This window comes from Ascaphus truei, chromosome 6, assembly GCF_040206685.1.
Source record: "Ascaphus truei isolate aAscTru1 chromosome 6, aAscTru1.hap1, whole genome shotgun sequence".
In the NCBI taxonomy this organism is placed as follows: domain Eukaryota; kingdom Metazoa; phylum Chordata; class Amphibia; order Anura; family Ascaphidae; genus Ascaphus; species Ascaphus truei.
Window position 1 is genome coordinate 23345311 of NC_134488.1, and position 19905 is coordinate 23365215.

Sequence of the window (19905 nt, forward strand, 5' to 3'; positions counted from 1 at the left end):
AAACATAACCCGTGTTCCAATGCAGGGGATCTCTTTCTTTCCTCTGGCTGTTAAATCCTGATATTTCTCCTCTCAGCTGTTGCAGTGCTCCCTGAGGTGTCACTGTACTTTGTACTGGCCAGCAATATCCACCAGTCTCCTCACTCCATGGATCTGTCAGGTACTTGCAGAGTAGTTCTGCAGCGGCCTCACCATATGAAAACAAACTGCCACCCCAATCCCCTCAGCAATCCCTTTCCAACTCTCCCCAACTGTCATTCCACTGGCTAAGCCCAGTCACATGGTCCAGTTGAATGTAATTCTTAAAAGTGGCCATGTCCTGTACTGACAGCAGACACAGGGGCACGGGCAATTCATTCTTTACCATTCTTGTGTAACAAGTTAGGAGTGAGAGCAACCAGGGGATGAAGTCCATAATGATATTGTTTGCCATGAGCTTCTGTCCAGTCAATGTCTGTGAAGCGTTAGTGTCAGCTGTCCAATAAAGCACCTTTTTGTTTATAAACATTCCTGGCGCCCATCCTGGTTATATTCGTGCATCCACGCCCCACCCTGCACATACCCAGCACCCTGCAAAGGCCAAGAGATTGAGCACTGCCAAGGTATATAGTCAGTCGCTCTGATCTTACCCGGCTCTAAAGGAGGTCATAAGGGTCACTCAAGAAACAGGAGACATCAGCTCAGATGGCAATTCAAGTTCTTCCAATGAATTGGGTCACTGTCCCCCATATCAGGAGATGCAGAAAAGGAGGGCAGCTAATGCCAAAAAGACAAGAGAGGGTGTCAGAAAAAGTGGCATATAGAAAGAAGGCAGTTCCCCTGCATCAATATTATTATTAATATTATTATTATCAACGTGTGTTTGTAATGCAGCACCATATTCTGCAGCGTGGTACAATGGGGTTACAGAGAGATGTAAATGACACAAACAGAGCAATGTACCAAATAAGAACAAACAGATACAAAAAGGTCGATAGCCCAAGTAATATATTCCACTAAGTGAAATCCTTATTCTCTTAAATAGGATTATTTAGGGGCCCATCCCACAAAACCCTGGTCATCTTTGATTTGTTCTACAAATACAGAATAGGGGGTCACAAAGGTCAAAGCAATCAGGGGCCACTGAATTAGGAGAAAACATGTGAGCGATGTCACATCCTCACTGACCAAAGAGTTATAAACTCATGTATTGTTACATCCTTTAGTCCTTGCTGGTGGTCTGTAGCAGGCCTACCTGTTTCCCTTCATCCTTTGCGTAGGATCTTAGCGTCTGACTGGTATAGATCATTTAAAAAGGCAATCAATCAATCTAAGCAGCTTACATTTAGAAAAAAAAATATATATTTTTTTGTTTGTTTAATGTATACAGCCATTGATTACCTTTGATTGAAAATGAATTAACTAAGCTGCCGATAGATTCGTTCTCCTGTGATCGATAAGCAAAATCCTTTACCAAAGGGCTGCCTTTCCGTTTCAAATCCATCCTTCAGTCAGTGTAACTCAGCAGCTACAATGTATTCTTATATTGTTAAGGTAACATTATCTATTCTTAGTTTGCAGTTTAAACTGCTGGGAACATTGGCAACAAATGATCACAAACAGGAAAGTGTTACACAGATCTGGCACTGCTGGGGAGGTGGGCTAAACCTGCTATAGAAATCAAAGGATGCTCAGTGTATTAAAACTCATTAAAAATGGCATTAAGCGTTGTTTGAAGGGGGAAAAAAGCCGTAAGTATTAACTAATACTAAAGAACTAACTTTTTCTATTTCTTTTTTAAACACACGTACTGTCAAATATTGCTTGGATTGTTCCTTTAAAGTGATGGAAGTATCTCAAGTCTAGAAATCCTACAAGCTGGTTTCAGTGCAGTGGTGTGCGGCATACTTTGCTCAATTTATTAAACAAAAAGGTCCTCTCCGGCAGTTACATTTGCAGTAACAAACGTGCGGTGGCCTTTCTGTACACAATATTAAGTCTCAGGCACAAGGTGTTTTAAGTTGATTGAATAGTACACATGATGCACCTGGATGGATTGCTCTGGTAATTGTCATATGCAGCGCCAAGTTCTGTAAACACACATATACTGTTGAGGGATTATTTGGATTTCACCTTACACCCCTGGTATATACCCTGACAGGGTTTAAGCTTTCCTGATATTTGTGTTCTTGATGCTTTCTGCTAGAAATAAGTGTGTTGCGTCCTACAATGCTGCATACGGCATATCTGCACATGCAATCTGCCTTCAGGAGTCAGAACCTTCACACCTCATATGTAGGATAGGGGTGCTCAACCTGGGCCTCAATCCCCCACCCCCCAACAGGTCAGGTTTTCAGGATACCCCTATGTAAGCACAGGTATCTCAATCAGTCCCTGCTTCCGCACAGGTGGCTCAATCAGTCCCTGCTTCCGCACAGGTGGCTCAATCAGTCGCTGCTTCCGCACAGGTGGCTCAATCAGTCCCTGCTTCCGCACAGGTGGCTCAGAGGCTCAATCTTTGACTGAGCCACTAATTGAGTCACCTGTGCTGAAGCAGGGATAGCCTGAAAATCTGACCTGCTGGGGATGGCTTGAGGACTGAAGTTGAGCCCCCCTGGTGTATGACAACCACCTTAGCCTAGTTCTACAACTTGGCCGAGCCAAGGGAATCCGTCAGGGGACACTCTTCGTACATGTTAGTAGCCTATATCATCAGTTGAAATGCATACACAAAATGTATGGGTTCTGTGCTTCAGTCCCATGCAGGAGCTGTGCTGTGAGGACAGGGGACCGTGGGATTATTTAACCCTTCAAATAGAATGGTTTGCAAATCATAACAAATAGCTGGACTCCCACCAGTCTCACTTGCACAGTGGCATTGATGAGGCACCATGGGAGGGAACCCATCCGAAATCCCATCCTCACACCTGTAAAATATTTAGGAATGGCTCTAGTTATGTTAAGACTACAATGCTGTGAGAATATGCAGACTACAGTGCTGCGTGTTCTTTTAGCGCCTGGCTTTGTGTGTGTGTGATAAATGCGGTGATATTAAATAAATGAGACGGATAGGCACTAGTAGTCCCATATAGCATAGCATTTACTGCAATGTATTCCAATTATATATATGTTCCTCAGGGAAGGGACCCCAGTGTGCACACTTGCTAATGATATTTTAATGTCATATTTATCAATGTGTAAGTGTAAAAAGGAAGATCGATGTCTAGGTACGCAGGAGAATCATTTCTGCTTGGAGCAGAATATTACATTGTATTTATTTGGTTTTATAGCTACATGTGTCATCTTGAAAGTAAATAATAACTGAAGCTTATCATGTACACACAGCTGTAGAGAAAGAAAAGAAAGGAGGGAATGTGACAGAGGCTTTGCAAAGTCATCAAGGTTAAAGCACAAATCCAAACGCTGTTTTTAAAAAAAAAAATATTATTTTAACATAGGTTTGAAGCAGGTGGTCTCCGGAACTGAACCTCAATAATTTCAGCTCTGGGGACCCCCTGCTCCCAGAGATATTGGTCTCTGTAAGGGGTGCCAGTAGCTGCTGCGGCTTGGCTAGCAGGGATCATGCTTTTCAAAGGTTCGGCATCCTGCAGGCCAATAGGAAGCCTTGACGTCATGCAGTGAGGCTTCCTATTGGCCCATGTGACCGGGGGCTTTAAATTCTGCTGAGATTCCAGCACCCCCTATGGAGGTGAGTATTTCTGGAAGCAGGGTGTTCCTGGAGCTGAAATGAATGGGGTTTAGCTCCGGGAACCACCTGCTTCAAGCATATGATTTTATCAGAGCTTACTATAGGGAAGCAATTGTCTACTGAGCCTACACAGGTCTAGACTATCTGCTTACCGCCTATATATCTACAGGTGGTAATTACTGAATCTGTTAGGGCTGGAATATCACCTCAGGTGAAGTACACTTTAGGATACCGTGCCAGGGCCTTTCCCCGGTTTAAAAAAGGCAGCACACCTACAGTAAAGCCTGTTGATAGCTGGAGTTCAGCAGGGAACTGGTTAATGGCAGCTAGAGTGAAATTAGCCAGTCTCCACCTAGCTCATCAAGCAGGTTTAAATGCACAGGGGTCTTGAGCACAGAGGGACTGTGCTGCCTGAATAGATCCCCAGGAACAGATGTAGCACTGAGGAAGTGGGTGCTGCCAGAGAGAGATCCCAGGGAACAGACCCTCTATTCCTGGATGCAGCAGACCCTGGGACCCGCCAGGCGGTGCCCCCACAACAGACACCAACTCAGACCCGGACTGATAGAAAGAGCCCCTGCTTACATGTACCTCTTTGGACTTTGAGTCAGAGGTTGGTGAGAGGCATAGCCTCCCAGCCCTTGCATGTAGGGAAAGGGAAGTGTGAGTTAGCCCTTACAAAGGGATATGCCTCTTTTATTTGTTTTACATGCTAACATGAAGCTGTACTGTTTAAATGCGTGTGCTAAATCTAGGCTTATTTCCCCTTAATTACATCTCCTACAGGTACTTACACAGTTACCCCTACGTCTACACAGACACAAACTCTAAGGAGCGAGACCATTTACTATTGCGTTAACATACTGATTATTCCTAATTAACGACTGATACATACCTAGCCTCAATAGTACTGTCCTACTTATTTAGTTCAGCAGCACTTTACCCACTGCTGCAGGGTCTTATCAAACTTATAACCCCTTATTTCTTTTGTGTCTACTGTTTATTTTTAATTATTGGCATTTGACGTATTACTCTAATAAAAGTAAATTTTTAGTTTACACCCATTATACAACTAGTTAATAGAGTGCAGCATACAGTGCTTTCCTCTTCTGTTGCTTTAAGAATTGAGACATGAGGTAACATGCTGTTAACAATTCAGATACTTTAATCATTTACTATGCGTTAATAACAACAACTTTATTTCAGGAGCACTTTTGAGTCCCAAAAGGACACAAAGCACTTCACAATTACAGTATAGTGGGATTTTTACAGACAGTCCCTGCACGGATGAGCCTACAATCTATATTTGCATACTGTATATATAATCTGAGGCACAGGGAGATAAAGTGACATGCCCAAAGTCACAAAGAGCTGCCACCGGGGATTGAACCAGGTTCCCCTGATTCAGACCCAGTGCCATTGTAGAGTAAGGGCTGTTCTATATAGGGCGCGCGTGCGGCAGTTCTAGTTGGCTGAGGTTAGTCAGCCTTTCTATAATGGTGCCGCGCGCGCACGGCAGTGAGCGGGGAACTGGCCGACGGGGGGAAGATGAAGAAAATAATGAATTTGCGCCGCTACCGCCACTGAAATGTATGTATATGTGTGTATGTATGTATGTGTATGTATGTACAATGAATAAATAATTTATTAACGTATCTATTTAAAACGTATATTTATAACACACACATACACACACATACACACAGTACCTCCCTCACTCACAGCATACACACAAGCAGTGGGCGGCACGTACACGCGCGTTCGCACAGGCACGCGCGTACGGCCGCACACACTATATTACAAGCCTAAGTGTCAGTGTTATTACTTCAGAGTTTTTTTCTCACTGATGCACTCCTCCTGCCTAATCGTGACCCCACTTCGCATATTGAGCAGAGGCCTTGGAGTCTAAATCCCTGAATGAAAAATTCAATAAAGATGAGCCCTTTGGCTGTGATATGTTTTAGAAATACATTTTAGTGTGTGCTGCCCCTGTAATGTACAGAGGCAGAGAAATCCATTTCCCTGAATTTGCAGATGCAAAGCTTTGTTTTACTGTTATTAGTCAGCGACAAGGTAAGTATAGAGCCCTGAATTGATCTTCTGAATAAGCATTTTTCCTGCCTTAATTAATCCTGTCGTACTTATAATAAATCCAGGCAAGGAAGTAATTGGATATGAAAGATTTCTGCATAGCTCTCCGTTTGATGGAACTGATAATACGCCAGGACATTCTTGAAACGTAGGAGTAAGGAAACCGTGAAGCTACAGCTTGGATCCTAAGATTATAATTTGTTTCTTTAGTGCAGGGGCCAACCCCAGTCCTAGAGACTCCCCAACAGGTCAGGTTTTCAGGATATCCCTGCTTCAGCACAGGTGGCACAATTAGTCCTTGCTTCAGCACAGGTAGCTCAAACGTTGACAGCCACCTGTGCTGAAGCAGGGATATCCTGAAGACCTGTTGGGGGGGGAGGTATTGAGGACTGGAGTTGAGAACCCTTGCTTTAATATATGAAGTTGCTGAATTACAGGGTGTGTTATAGGTTACATTTTTGCCACTGCTGTTCTGTGTGATGGGTTAATTTAGGGGATTATGGGTAAGACAACTCCATGTATTCACTTTGAACCAGAGATATAAAAAAAAAATGGACTTTCCTACGTTAATTCATTTTTAGTAACCATCGGTCCAAAAATTAAAAAGTACATTGTCTCCGGTCTGCAATAATTTCATAGATGATGTCCGTGACTCCGCAGGAATGGAGGGTGGTTTAAACGATATACAATATTTCAGTTGAAGATCGCAGCACACTGCAGCTCTTTGTTGAAGAACACAAAGCGAAAGAAATGCAGCAATAAAATGAGACTGAAGCGCATATTTAGACGTTGGTTAGCACAATGGTGGCACGAGATTAGCGCCAGCCCAGCAGCTAAAGGTTTCAGGGAGCTTGAGTACTTGTTTCCATTCACTGGTTTAAATATCAATGGGCAAGCTGGTTCAGAAATGTATACTGAATATCATTATCAGGGCTCGACGAAGTCGGGGAAAAAAAAACCACTTGCCCAAAACAAAAAGTCACTCCCCCCCAAAAAAAAACTTGCCCCCCCCCTCACGAGTCTTACCTGTGGCAGTGTGGTGCGGCATCTCCCACCATTTCCTGCTTCTCCCCTGCAGAACCTGTGAAAATGGCTGTGCGGCGTCAAATGCCGCATGGCAATGGGACGTCACGTAGCGTCCCGTTGCCATGGCAAAGCAGCGTCATTTGACGCCACACGGCCATTTTCACAGGAGCTGCAGGGGAGCCCCTCGCAAGTTGCAGGGGAGAAGCAGGAAGCAGGAGAATGCCGGGAGACACCGCACGACGCTGCAGGTAAGACTCGCCAGCGGTCAAAATACACTCGCCCCAGGCGAGTGGGCGAGAGCATTTGTCGAGCCCTGATCATTATACATAATAGTAAGTTCATTCTATACCACAAAAAGAAGCCAGGGTTCCCTGATGAAGTGTGTTCAGTGCGAAATGCGTCGGTCATGTGTTTTGTACTATGTGAGAACGCCAGTCAGCCCTTGGAGTTCGATACATGGTCCTACTCAACATCGGGGTTACAGCGCGCACTCCACGGCCTAGAGATATACGTAAAAAGAAGCTATAAGTGATAGATGGGATTTGCTATTATTATTTTATAATACAATGTACTTGCCTATGGTGCACCTGTGTGCTTCTTTTCTTGAGATTCTGAGTGTGAAGATGTGGAGAGCCCCAATAGGCAAAGGCTGCAAGGGGGAAGTTGATGTTCGATACAAGAAATGACTGAAAGCAACGAAAACGGACATTTAAATGTCGTTCTTCTGAATTCATTCTATACCAGAGGTGGGCAACTCCAGTCCTCAGGGGCCACCAACAGGTCACGTTTTTAGGATATCCCTGCTTCAGCAGAGGTGGCTCAGACTTCGACTGAGCCACCTGTGCGAAAGCAGGGATATCCTGAGAACCTGACCTGTTGGTGGCAGGACTGAGGACTGGAGTTCTATACCATGCCTCACAAACCTGAACTACTGCTTCAATATCTTGGATTGCAGGGTATAGACCGCCCATACTTGGATGCTTCTCCCAGATGTACTGTATTAAACTCCACTTTTATCACAAGCTACCTTTACAGCTGTGACAGACCCCTCTGCATTAGAGAAAGAGGTTCAGTAAAATACCCAAATATTTGGCTGCTATAACTACAGCAAAACACTGACTGGTTAATGCACCAGCACGGGCTCCAAGGGAGGGTCAGTTCTTAAAAATGGGTTAAACCAGGAGGTGCGTTTTACTCGCTGGCTCTGAGCCCACAGGGGCTGCAATAATAGATGAGTTATTTGGAAATCATCAGGCACTCAGATAAAAGGCTGCGGCATCTAGCGAGTATCTTGCTAGAAGCCACGCTTCCCTGTAATTGTGCACGGATAGCCAGCAACAGATCTATGACAAGGTAATTACCAAGAAGATGAACACATTGCACTTTATTATGTTAATGAGAACCTTTTGTATTCTTAAAAAAACAAGCTATCGGTGCAGACTAAGGGCTTTGTTTAATCTGTTTGTTATATAAGTTATGGTTTTTGTTTTTTTTCTCTACTCCTTTTTTTTGCTTTCTTCAGTCCTAAACGTTCACACGTATACCCCTAAATGTAAAGAGAAACTTGATCACACGCTTGTAGGATCAGGAAAATGACTGGATGATTTCAGCCAATGACTCCAGTTAAATCGATCCATACCATCACTATAATGTCATCTTGTAACAAAACATGCTAATTTCTTGTGTTCTGTATGCTTTATGTGACCATTCAAAATCCTTAATAAAAATGTTAAAAAATAAAACTGAACAAACATAGGGTACTTACTACTGCATAGAAACGCCTTTTGACTTCAATGGGTTAAGCGATAGTGCCCTGAACAGTCCACACAGTGTGGGACCCTATGGTACATTTTCTTGTGTCCATTACATTTTTTTTATACCTACCTATTCTACCAAACCCTTGAATGTCCACCCATCTCCTCCTGATATCATATAAAATATCATTTGAATGAACCCCGACCCGTTACCTGCAGTGGGATGCTGACCCTTTCTGCCTGCAAAGGGATTCATTAAAATATCAGCCAGACTGACTTATTTATTCATAAAATGTGTTACCAGGAAGTAATGCATTGAGAGTTACCTCTCGTTTTCACGTATGTCCTGGGCACAGAGTTATGATGACAAATACATGGTTACATGAAGTGAGCAAGGCTATACATTATATATAAATATACATTGCTCATGCCCAGCAGACAGAATGAACCGATTTGGAGGCGGGACTACTCAGGCAATGAAGAAAAAAGAAACAAAGTGTGTTTGTGATTGGCTGAGGAAGTAGACGTGACGCGGCTGTCGCTTGAAATCACAACTTAATTTGTCTTAAAGTGCAGTGGCGTCAACGCTGTACCTCACCGCCAGAGGTTGTTTTCAGTTGGAAAACTCCCACACACCAAAGCGGAAGAGTGGCGAACGTGCGCACGCACGCAAGCGCGCACACGTCGCATCGCAGCCTGTCTGAGCTCAGCCTTAGAGACAATATATGTTATAGGCGTATGTAACAGTTACAGACCAGATAGAAATGTGACTGCTACACAGCAGTGATTTCAAACACCCAAATGGGATAGCCAACAAGGCCAGGGGAGTACGACGACATTACCAGCACAACGTGTAAGACCCGAGGTCCATGATTCCACTTCTTGGCCAGGCCAGAGGATCAAGTGTGTGCCACCGTCCGCTCCGCGTCTGCCACCGGCAGAACAAGTACTACACTTGAGCTCAGCCAAAAGGCCGAGAAGCGATGGGAAGCGTGTGCCCAGGAGTGGCAGCTGACATTCCAGCAGAAATGCCCGTGATGCCGGTACGAAGTTGGAACTGTGTGAGGTTATTCGATTTTGGTGGGGAATGTGCACCACCCTCTTAACTTGACTATCCCCCCTCTCTTTACAGTTAACCCTTTCACTGCTTTGTAATGTACCACAGAAAATGTTTGTGAAACCCAATGTCATATTATATTTTCCTCAGAGGTGGCAATGGCGACTGCATATTAAAATGCGGTCAATAAGGGGTGTAGAGCACTTTCCCCCACTATGTGTGGCTACGGTGTGTGTGGTGCGGTGCAATACCTGTTGGTGCCCAGGACATCTAAAGTGTTGTTCGTGCAAGTGCGCCGTTGGGTACCTGCCGGGTGATGCCATACCCGGGCGTGCGGATGTCGCAAGATGCAGATGGGATCCACGGATCCGTTGATGAACAGCGACGTCTCCGCTCTATGGTGGGTGGGTCCCGCGTGGATGATACCACCTTTAATAGTCTTTGTAGCACCAAGGGATGATCTGGTCCCAGATCACCCGAGGCCAGGATGCCGCTGCGTCCCTCACTTTAATGCTACAGGGGCAGTGTCCCCAACTATGGGCCTGCCCCTGCAGCAACCAAAAGCTGAGGGGAGTCGGGCTTAGCTGGGGGTATCTGGCCTAGTGCAGATGCCACTGACACCTGCACACACAACCTACCCCTTCCTTGTCCCAGCTCCGACTGGCGTGGCTGCAGCGCGCAAAATGTATCTATATTCCCCTTGCAGAAGAAGCTGCAGCCCTATTGGATGTAAGGCCTCACATGGTACACCTCCCTAGTCATTCTGGGGGCTGTAGACTTCTTTGGAGCTGCTCTCCCATTGGCCGCCGGTTGCGCTATTGCACTGCGCAATCTCTGGCAATGCCAACCGCTACCGGAACTCACTGCGCATGCGCAAACCATCCTGCGCATGCGTAGCCACATAGAAAATGGCGGCGCTGTGCAGAGGGAGCCTCCGGTGATCTGACCCATACCTCCCGCAGTGCCATCTGCACCTCTCCCTGCCTCCGCTGTCAGGTTAGACCGCGCCAGGAGGTAAGGGAACACGGGGCATCATGAGGGACCCTTGCTATAGGGGGCAAAAAAAGTTATTTGATTTAATCTTTTTAGTGCAAGAAATGATTCAGGTTGCTAAACAGCTGGTCCACCTCAAGGTATCATAGATTATTATTTGTTTAACACAAAAATGTAATTGGGAGAAAAAAAAAAAAGCATTGAACGAGTACAGGTGCCTCAGACCCAGACAGCATGGTACGAAAGAGTAAGAGAAATCCTACTCGATTGAAGATGGGAGTAAGAGTAATCTTTAATTAATCATTATGAACCCCCATTAAAAAGTTAAGCTACAAAGGATAAAGGGGAAAAAAAAGATCATAAGCGCTTCAGGCTTCAGGACACGTCTTCCTATTGTTTTATATACGAAGCGCTTATTCCCACAATGTTATAATATTATGTCGCGGGTATTACCGCTGTAACGCGCGGTGTACCTGGGCGGTGCTATATAAAAGATATACATACACAGTGAAAGTATACCTTTGGGAAGAAGTTGAATGACTGCCCCAGAGCCTCAAGTTGCAGTGGGACACTCCCTTGAGCTCCAGGCACCCAGACAACACACCCACAATAAGGCTGCCCATGCAACACCCAGCCCTGTTGCTTCTGCACCTTTAACAAGCAGATCACGTTGCGGTCCCGATTATCCATTAACCTGATTTGAGCCGCATTTCCTGGGGGCGGCGTGTTCCTTTATTCCCCCCTCTCTCTCCCTAAAACCAGCGAGAAAGGGGAAAAAAAAATCACAAGAGGGAGACCACTGCATAACCTCTGTTCTTTTAATGTAACCATGCATTTTTTTTATAACGCTGTGCCCAGGACATACGTGAAAACGAGAGATAACTCTCAATGTATTACTTCCTGGTAATTTAAAAAAAAAAAATATATAAATAAGATAAAAAAAACAGTGCCCCCTTTCCCTGCTTATCAGCTATTCAGACGGCATGCTAATTCCTTTGCCTGATCCCCCTCCCTAGTGAAGACCTAGTGCAGAGTTGCACCAACACCTCCTCCCTCCCCCTCCTTCTGGGTGGGTTTGTCTTCTCTCCTATGCAACTAAAGTGAAAGGGAGAGAAGGTTTTCCTTGCAGCAGAGCCAGGGGAAGCCCTTGTTCCTTGCATCAGTGCAGACTTTTGCAGGAGCTCCTCCTCACCTTCCTCTCCTCTCTCTCTCGCCTTGGATGCGCCCTTCTTCCCTTTGGACATGGGGAGAAGGTGGAGGGCACCAGCCATGCCTCTGTGGACTTTCGCTGCCGTGGTGGCCGTGTGCTCGGGGATCAGCCGGGGACACTGCCCCGAGAGTGGGCTGGAGAAGAGGGAGGAGAAGGCGAATGTCGTGCTCACCGGGACGGTGGAGGAGATCATGAATGTGGATCCGGTCCACCTCACCTACTCCTGCAAGGTAGAGAGGAGGGAAGACCACCTGTGGCCCTGGCTTAATGAGGGGTAGGGGGGGGGGGGGTTTCAAGTTTGGGAGAAAAAAATATATCTTATTTAATGGGTAAATTGATTGGAAGCAACTGTGCTGGGGTTTGGGATGAGCAGGACAAGCAAGTGCTTTAGGACCTGCAAGCAAGATTTAAAAAAAAAGTGTGGGGTGGAGTAGAGTGGACTGGGGTGGGTCGAGGTCACTCACTGGTTAACAGTAACATCAGCCCCTTCAATGCCACAAAGGTGGTGCTGGATCTCTGGCACTGCAAGGGTTAAAGGGTGGTGAAACGTGTATGACTCATGTTTTTTTTTTTTTTAATTGTAATTTATAATTATAGGGTTTGTATGGGGTGGGTCATACATCTATTTTTGACCCAATTAGCTTGCAACTATGAATTTCTGTACCAGCACTTGTTGCATGATCTAATTATCCTAAAAAAAAACCGATGCTACACTTGATAGGAATGCTATACTAATGCAAATGTTTAACCCTCCGTTCTCCCCCCCCCCCCGAAACCCCCATCATAATTTCTACTAACTCGCATCCTTGCCAAGACTGCCATGTTGATATAGTGTAGGGCAGAAATAACCAACAAGAGAGTTCTTTCCCATTGTATAAGTCTTGTCTATTAGGACGGTGAAGGAGGGGTGGGCAACTCCAGTCCTGAAAGGCCATCGACAGGTCAGGTTTTAAGGATTTCCCTGCTTCAGCATGACTGAGCCACCTGTGCTGAAGCAGAGATAATCCTTAGACCTAACCTGTTGGTGGCCCTTGACCACTGGAGTTTGCCCACCCCTGGATCTGGTGGATGTTATAAGCAGCCGTAGTTTTATTCTTATGTTTTAGAGGCACGGTTCAAAATCAAATGCAACTTTTCAGATACACAATTCATGCTGCAGCATGTCTATTTTCAGCAGAGACGGCTGATTATAATAATATTCCAGCCGCGGCACCCAGATGCTGCCCAGGAATTGCCTGGACTGAGCGTTGTGGTTTCAGGGACATATCTCGGGTCTGTAATCGAGATGAGCAACCTTGCCCAAATTCACTGTGCGTCTGCTTCACTCTAATGTGGAGAAAAGTTTGGGCCACACGGCCAATTCGAAGAGAAATTAGGAATGGAGACAGTGTGAGAGTCCCATTCTTTACACACTTCTATACCTCATCAAATACTCTTCCATACAGCACAGGGAGAGAAACATGAGATACTTGGGGGATGGGGGGGGAGGCTAATATACTTATGCAAATGAGCTAATTTGAATATGCAGATGTAATTATTTCCTAGGTGTCTCAGGTGTTCATAGGTATCTCTCCATGTGTTGTACAGTAGAGGGTTTTGGGAGATATGCCAGTGGGTACTCAACTAAATGGGATAGTCTTCCCCCCCCATTGCGTCTCCCCTCCCACCCCCCATTGCGTCTCCCCTCCCACCCCCCGATTGCGTCACCCCCTCCCCCCCATTGCGTCTCCCTTCCCCCATTGCATCTCCCTGTCTTTTAGGCCGAGTTCAGGGTGCATGCTGCGTGCTCCCATGCGCGCCTTCACCGCACGCTCCTGCTGCCCAGCGATCTGTGTTCAGGCTGCAGGAGTCGAGTTGCGGCGTGTGGTGGTGGGGGGCGTGGCCAATGTGTCACGGATCGCGTGACGCGACTGCCGCCCCCCAAAAAAATCAATTTCGGTTGTAACGGCAAAGCGAAGCCGCGACAACGCTGTACTTTTGCCGCCCCGAGAAATTGCAACCTGACACGGTTCGTTGAAAACCATGTCATTGTTCCGATCGCGCGCGCGCACGTCGTTCCGTAAGCGCCCTGAACTCGGCCTTACTTGGTAAAGGTCTTTAAAAAAAATTGACAAAAATTGCACGTTTCGCTTGGTTTGTGAGCCTTGGGTGAAGAATTTGCACATCTCCAGTCTATAAAACATTGGACACGAGTGAATGAAAGTGTCTTGGAGGTGGGGTTTGGAGACCGTTTCTCGTCTGTTATGTATCGCTTCCAAAAAAAACCTGTTCAGGCGTATAAATCGGCAAAGATCTGTGGTGGGGGTGGGGGGGGGAGAAGTTTGCCACTAGCACAAAAAGTGGAGTTCAAATACATTATACAATGATCTCAGTTGTTCCTTGAGTAATTAGGAGAAAGGTCTTTTTATAGAACATATTCTTACCCCTTTCTTAACCCCTCCGATGCTATGGGGTCATCCCTTTTAATAAAGCACAATTATTTGTAGTGCCTTCCACCAAAAATAAATGGTTGCATTCAGTATGAATAAGGCACAAGTGGACAGAGATACTTGGTATATAGTCCTAAAATGCAGAACATAAGAATGCTGTTTTTAAGGTTTTTCTATGGACTTCCAAGTGCGTAGAAACGGCATGAAACGTTCTTTGTATTGTGCTGGTTAGAAGTCCAGTATATAATTTTGATATTTTTAGGTTACTGAAAGCTTCCAGTTAAGGATTTGTGTCCATGGGACCTTTCCGAAACCCAGACTCCAGGCTGTTATTATCTTCGGAGAACTATCCTGGAGACGTTGTTGTGCCTTGTGTAACGACACTTATTTCAAAGCTCTGCTATTTCAACACTTGCAGTTCTTGAATTCCCAAGCCGGCCTGGGGCTACCTCTTTCTTTCTTTTCCCCCTAGAGCTGTGAGACACAGCGTCAGCCTGTTACGCTGGCCTTAACCCTTTGCAGGGGTGCAGGAATGTGCTTGTGCATGCCTGCCATTTTGGGGGTTAGGCAAGGAGAGATTTATTGCTTAGCAAACAAGTTCCTTCATGCCACTAATGTGGGACAAATCAATAGGAAATCTAAGGAGATTTAATGGCTGCTGAGTATCTTAATCAGTTCCAGACAGAGCTGCAAACCCTCACTTAGCCTTTGTCCTATTAGATTATTTCAAGGAGGGGATGTAGCACAGGGGATGTGGCACAGGGGTGGGCCCGGGCCCACTCCAGTCCTCAAGACCCACCAACAGGTGGGATGTCCCTGCTTCAGCATTGACTGAGCCACTGATTAAGGGCTGTAATATACAGCGTGCGGCCGCGCGTTCCTATGTGAACGCGCGTGCACGTGTCGCATGCTTTTCCTGTATATAGTGTCGGGAGCTGCAGGTAATGTATGTTTATGTATGTGTGAGTATACGTGTGTATGTGTATGTGTGTGTGAGTATATGTGTGTGCATGGGTTGTGTGAGTGAAACTAAGTCCTAGATAAGATTTTTTTTTTAGAGAAAAAAAACTTTAATAAATATTTTTTTTACTTCTGCAGTTATTTACACGCACGCACGCACACACACACACACACACACACACACACACACACACACACACACACACACACACACACACACACACACATCCACGCATACATACATACATACACACATACACACACATTTGAGCGCAGGCAGCGGCGCGAAAAGATGAATTTCCTCATCTTCGCCGCTGTCTGTCGGCTCCCCTCTCCCTGCCGCGGCCCTTCTATAGAAAGGCTGACTCACGTCAGCCAACTAAAAATCCGCACGCGCCCAGCACTATAGAATGTTCCTAAGCCACCTGTGCTGAAGCAGGGATATCCTTAAAACCTGACCTGTTGTTGAGCCTTGAGGACTGGAGTTGGCCACTCTGGTGGAGCATATAATGTGTAGAAATGGTGAAAGCCATTGGATCCTCTGCCCAATACAATGCAGATTAGACATGAGCACTTCAGGCAGTTACTTTATGTCTTGTATTCGATATAACGTGCAAAGTTCCCTTGAAGCAGTTGAAAACTAAAACCTATCATTTTTATTTACTTCTGCCCATGCCAGAGTGCTTGACAAACCAGAGCGTTACTGCAGCGTGGAAGTTAACACACAACATTCACTAGGCAGATCATTCGTATTTCAGTGCTAAGATGTAAAGTGAAATAAAAGAAATGTCCTGCTATTTATCTTGAGGGATGTACTGGAAGGTTTGGGGAGAGCAGGTATCCAGGTACAGCAGACGAGGACACCGACATCGGGTGGAGCGGTGAGGCTGTCAGACGCCACTCGTTTTATGTGTACATGCCTGTCCCATTTATAGCATTGAGAGCACCCTCCCAGGCCTTGCCCATCCCCGGAACCAAGAAGTGGAGCTGTAAGATGCAGAGCCACATTCAGGGTGGGTTATGCTGTTTTCTATCTGAAGAAATGAACATCACACCCAGAGCTTAACCAGCTCCTAACTAGGAAGTGATGCTTGATGATCCAGAGCAACATTATATTGTGGGAAATGCTGATTTCAAATGAAGATATTGTGAGTCCCCATTCTATTGAATCCCTACTATTTGAGACCCAATGGAAGCATATTGCGCTATGTAGCGTTTATCTGCTTCATTTTCATATGGTGATACCTGCGCCCCCCAAGCCTTCCAGTACATCAGTCTACAGAAGAAATTTGGAACTTTCTCCATAGGGTTGAGCTGCGATTTATTTCACTTTACCATTTGCACTTGCACTTGCACTTTATTCCACATTAATATTTATTAGTGCACAATTTATACCTTCTTTATACTTTCTTTGTGATTTAATATTGTTTAACAACACATCACTTTTCACTACGGTCTATATAGGAGCGCCTAAGTACCATTTTTTGTCACCGTCATTTATCTTGAGGACCAGATTGCTGATCAAGATAATTGCAGGTGGAGGATTATGGGAATGCTGCAGTGTTCCACTTTGGGGAACGGAATGTTTCAACACTTCCGGGGTCTGCTCTCCATAAACATTCTGCTCATAGTAACTTGGGAAGAGACTGCAGCAATGACCATCAAAGCTTATTATGTATGTTGGGAAAAGCCGTCTACTTTCCAAAATATTCATTGATATCTTCACAATAAGCCCACAGTGCATTGCTACCCTAAAGTGGCCCATTCATCTTTGAAGGGTTAATGTACTGTAGGTGGAAACATTAGCCTTTCCTGTCACACAGGTGATACAGAGCGGAAGAGCAGGGAGACAGGTCAGCTATCATCTTTTGTTTCCTTCTGTATTAGTTAACAGCTGGAGCTGTCTCACAAGATGCCAAAGAAGGAAAAGATTATCTAGGGTGGGGACGGCCAACTCCAATCCTCAAGAGCAATCAACAGGTCAGGTTTTAAGGATGTCCCTGCTTCAGCACAGATGGCGTAGTCATTGACTAAGCTACTGATTGAGCCACCTGTGCTGTAGCAGGGATATCCTTTAAACCTGACCTGTTGGTGGACTGGAGTTGGCCGCCCCTGATGTGGGGGCATGCATTGTTTAACTCCTCTTTACATGTACATTTGGGAAACACAAGGTTCGTGATGAAAGCGCACGTTTTCAGTAACCCTGTGGAGAGTCGCTCAACATGGCCTTTTTTCTTCTTTTTGGAGATATAATGTTACGGGAAATCAATCTGGCTAAAGCAAGTAATTTGAACACGAACCTTAAAGTGGATGTAATAAGAAAAGGACAATCTAATATAAAAGTAATTTTGAACAGCATGCTGATAGTTTTTACAGTTCTTAGCAGGACTTTTTAGAGATCAACTCTGTATAATACCACTAATTGGGAATGGGTCTGAAATACTAACTGGCAGTGGATAAATGCCCTTTTTTCCCTACCATATATTTTTTTTTCTCTCCGGATTCTGCCGCCCATCCCCTACAAAGCTCGACTGAACCTCAGCACATTTAACCATATACTTTGCTTATTGAGCATATGCATAGGTGCTCAGAAAACTAAACCACATTTGTAAACTCTTGATCACCCTACCTGCAGGGAACAAGTATGGGGGAGTAAATGCATGATGAATAAATTATGTTTAGTGATATGTTTTGCCATTTTTAGTAAGAGACTCACAACAACTCCTATGAACCCTGGCCTAACACGTGTATTCCTTAAGTACCTTTTTGTAGATTTATAAATGCTAAGGTTAGATAACGAACTTAAGGCAACTGCCCACACTCAATATGCCATAGAACAGTAGTTCCAACCTTTTTTTTTGTTAAGGGACATTTCGTAAAATTCTGTGGATCCCCAACCCTCTCTAATAGTGCTTTTGAGATCAGATGCCTTGTAAGGAACCTCAACCCTTTCTAATAGCGTGTCTGAGATCAGATGCATTGTAAGGAACCCCAACCCTCTCTAATAGTGCGCCTGAGATCAGATGCATTGTAAGGAACCCCAACCCTCTCTAATAGCGCGTCTGAGATCAGATGCATTGCAAGGAACCCCAACCCTCTCTAATAGCGCGTCTGAGATCAGATGCATTGTAAATTCTTCTATATTAAGATTCCATTTTCAAATGACCAGAAAATTGCAGGGAACCCTTTTAGGGGTGCCTGGGGAACCAAGGGTTTCTAGGAACCCTAGTTGAAAAACACTACCATAGAAAATACATTCGAATAATGTTTTGGGTAACGGCATTAAATGTTGCATATTTAAATCCACGCGTTTTACAGAACTCGCTACTACATTACTTGCTTGGTTATATATTTAAGGGAGGACAGTTCACTGACTTGGTCAGTGTTCCCCTCCTGTACATCTGATCCAGTGAAAGAAAATGTGCCTGCACAAATTAACCAGGGGATTGCCTCTGTGAAACAATGTATGTATGTTACTCCCAAAAAAACGTGCCTAGGTGCACTGCTCCACAGCAATGTATTTCCGTGTGCGTGTGTGTGTGGTGTCTTATTTTTTTAAGCAGTGCCTAGAGAACCAAATGTTGGATTGGTAAATATTTGATGTAGAATTTGATGCATCCAACTATAATACAAAGTGTGTGTCGGGAAAGTCTTCCATTGCGTTTATGAGCAGCCTCCTGAGTTTGAGGCAAAAGGGACGAACAACCGAGCAGCCCCTAGATAGATAGACTGACGCCAACAGATGCAGAATAAAAATGGAACTCTTAATGCCAAGTTTAAGTGAGCAATCCAAGCCGTTTTTTTGTGTTACATAGGTTTGAATCGGGATCTCCGGAGCTGAACCCCATTAATGTGAGTTCTGGGGACTCCTGCTTCCCGAAAAACAGACCTCCAAAGCGGGTGCCGGTATCTTGCAGAGTTGAAAGTACCTGCACCATGCGGGGCCGCAGGACATGGAAACGTTGAAAATAGGCCATTGCGTGAAAACTGCTAGCCGAGCCGGAGCGGCTACTGGCTCCCCCTCTGTATCTCCTGAAGCAGGGGGTCCCCGGAGCTGAAATGAATGGGGGTTAGCTCCAGAGACCCCCTGCTTCAATCCTATGCAGAAAAAAAAGGAAAACCAATGGGAGGAGGAACAGCCGCTTGGATTGCCTCTTTAAGACAAACAAGGTCACGGACCCTTTGATATGTAGCCTCAGAAGTGCTGTTGCCTTCTCCAGAAACAAAGCACCGTAGCTAACCTGCAGTAGGCAGTTTAGTCGGACGTTCCAGTTGTTGGGATTGCAGTCCCAGTCTGAACAGCCGTCAGAATTGGCTGCAAATATGGAACGTCCGACTTACCGTTCCAACCTCCTGCCCCCTGTGATAACTAATAAGGGGCTTCTTACCTGCTGCTTGTATTTGGCTCGAACACGACCTTCGAAATGTGTCCAGTAAGATAGCGCTTCACCCACCTATACATCTGACTCTTATTACAGAAGACCACAGGTAGGAATCTCTTGCCTTGGAGCCGTCTACTCCGATATTTATCAAATGAGGTCGGTGGCAGTTCTGCTTTGTGGTTACTTCGCGGCAGACAATGCGCCTTATTCTGTTCATAATTTCGTTGCTATAGCTCTTTATCTAAGAAGGCCCAATGTGTAGCATTCAGTGCTAAATGTAAGTAAGAGTAGGAATCGGTGCAGCTGGAGTGACTC

General features: G+C 45.2%; 1 protein-coding gene across 8 annotated transcripts in view; it reads left to right on the top strand.

Moving 5' to 3' along the window:
* Positions 1-11674: 11674 nt before the first annotated feature.
* The window catches only part of AGRN (agrin), a 355575-nt gene continuing 347344 nt past the window's right edge, over positions 11675-19905 (top strand). For 6 of the 8 annotated variants that reach the window (XM_075603631.1, XM_075603628.1, XM_075603629.1 and 3 more), the window contains exon 1: positions 11676-12049. In XM_075603631.1, coding sequence (XP_075459746.1) covers positions 11852-12049 — 198 coding nt within the window. In that variant the 5' untranslated portion in view covers positions 11676-11851. Of the gene's footprint in view, positions 12050-19905 lie in introns of all 8 variants that reach the window. The other 2 variants (XM_075603626.1, XM_075603634.1) reach the window with 1 other exon arrangement.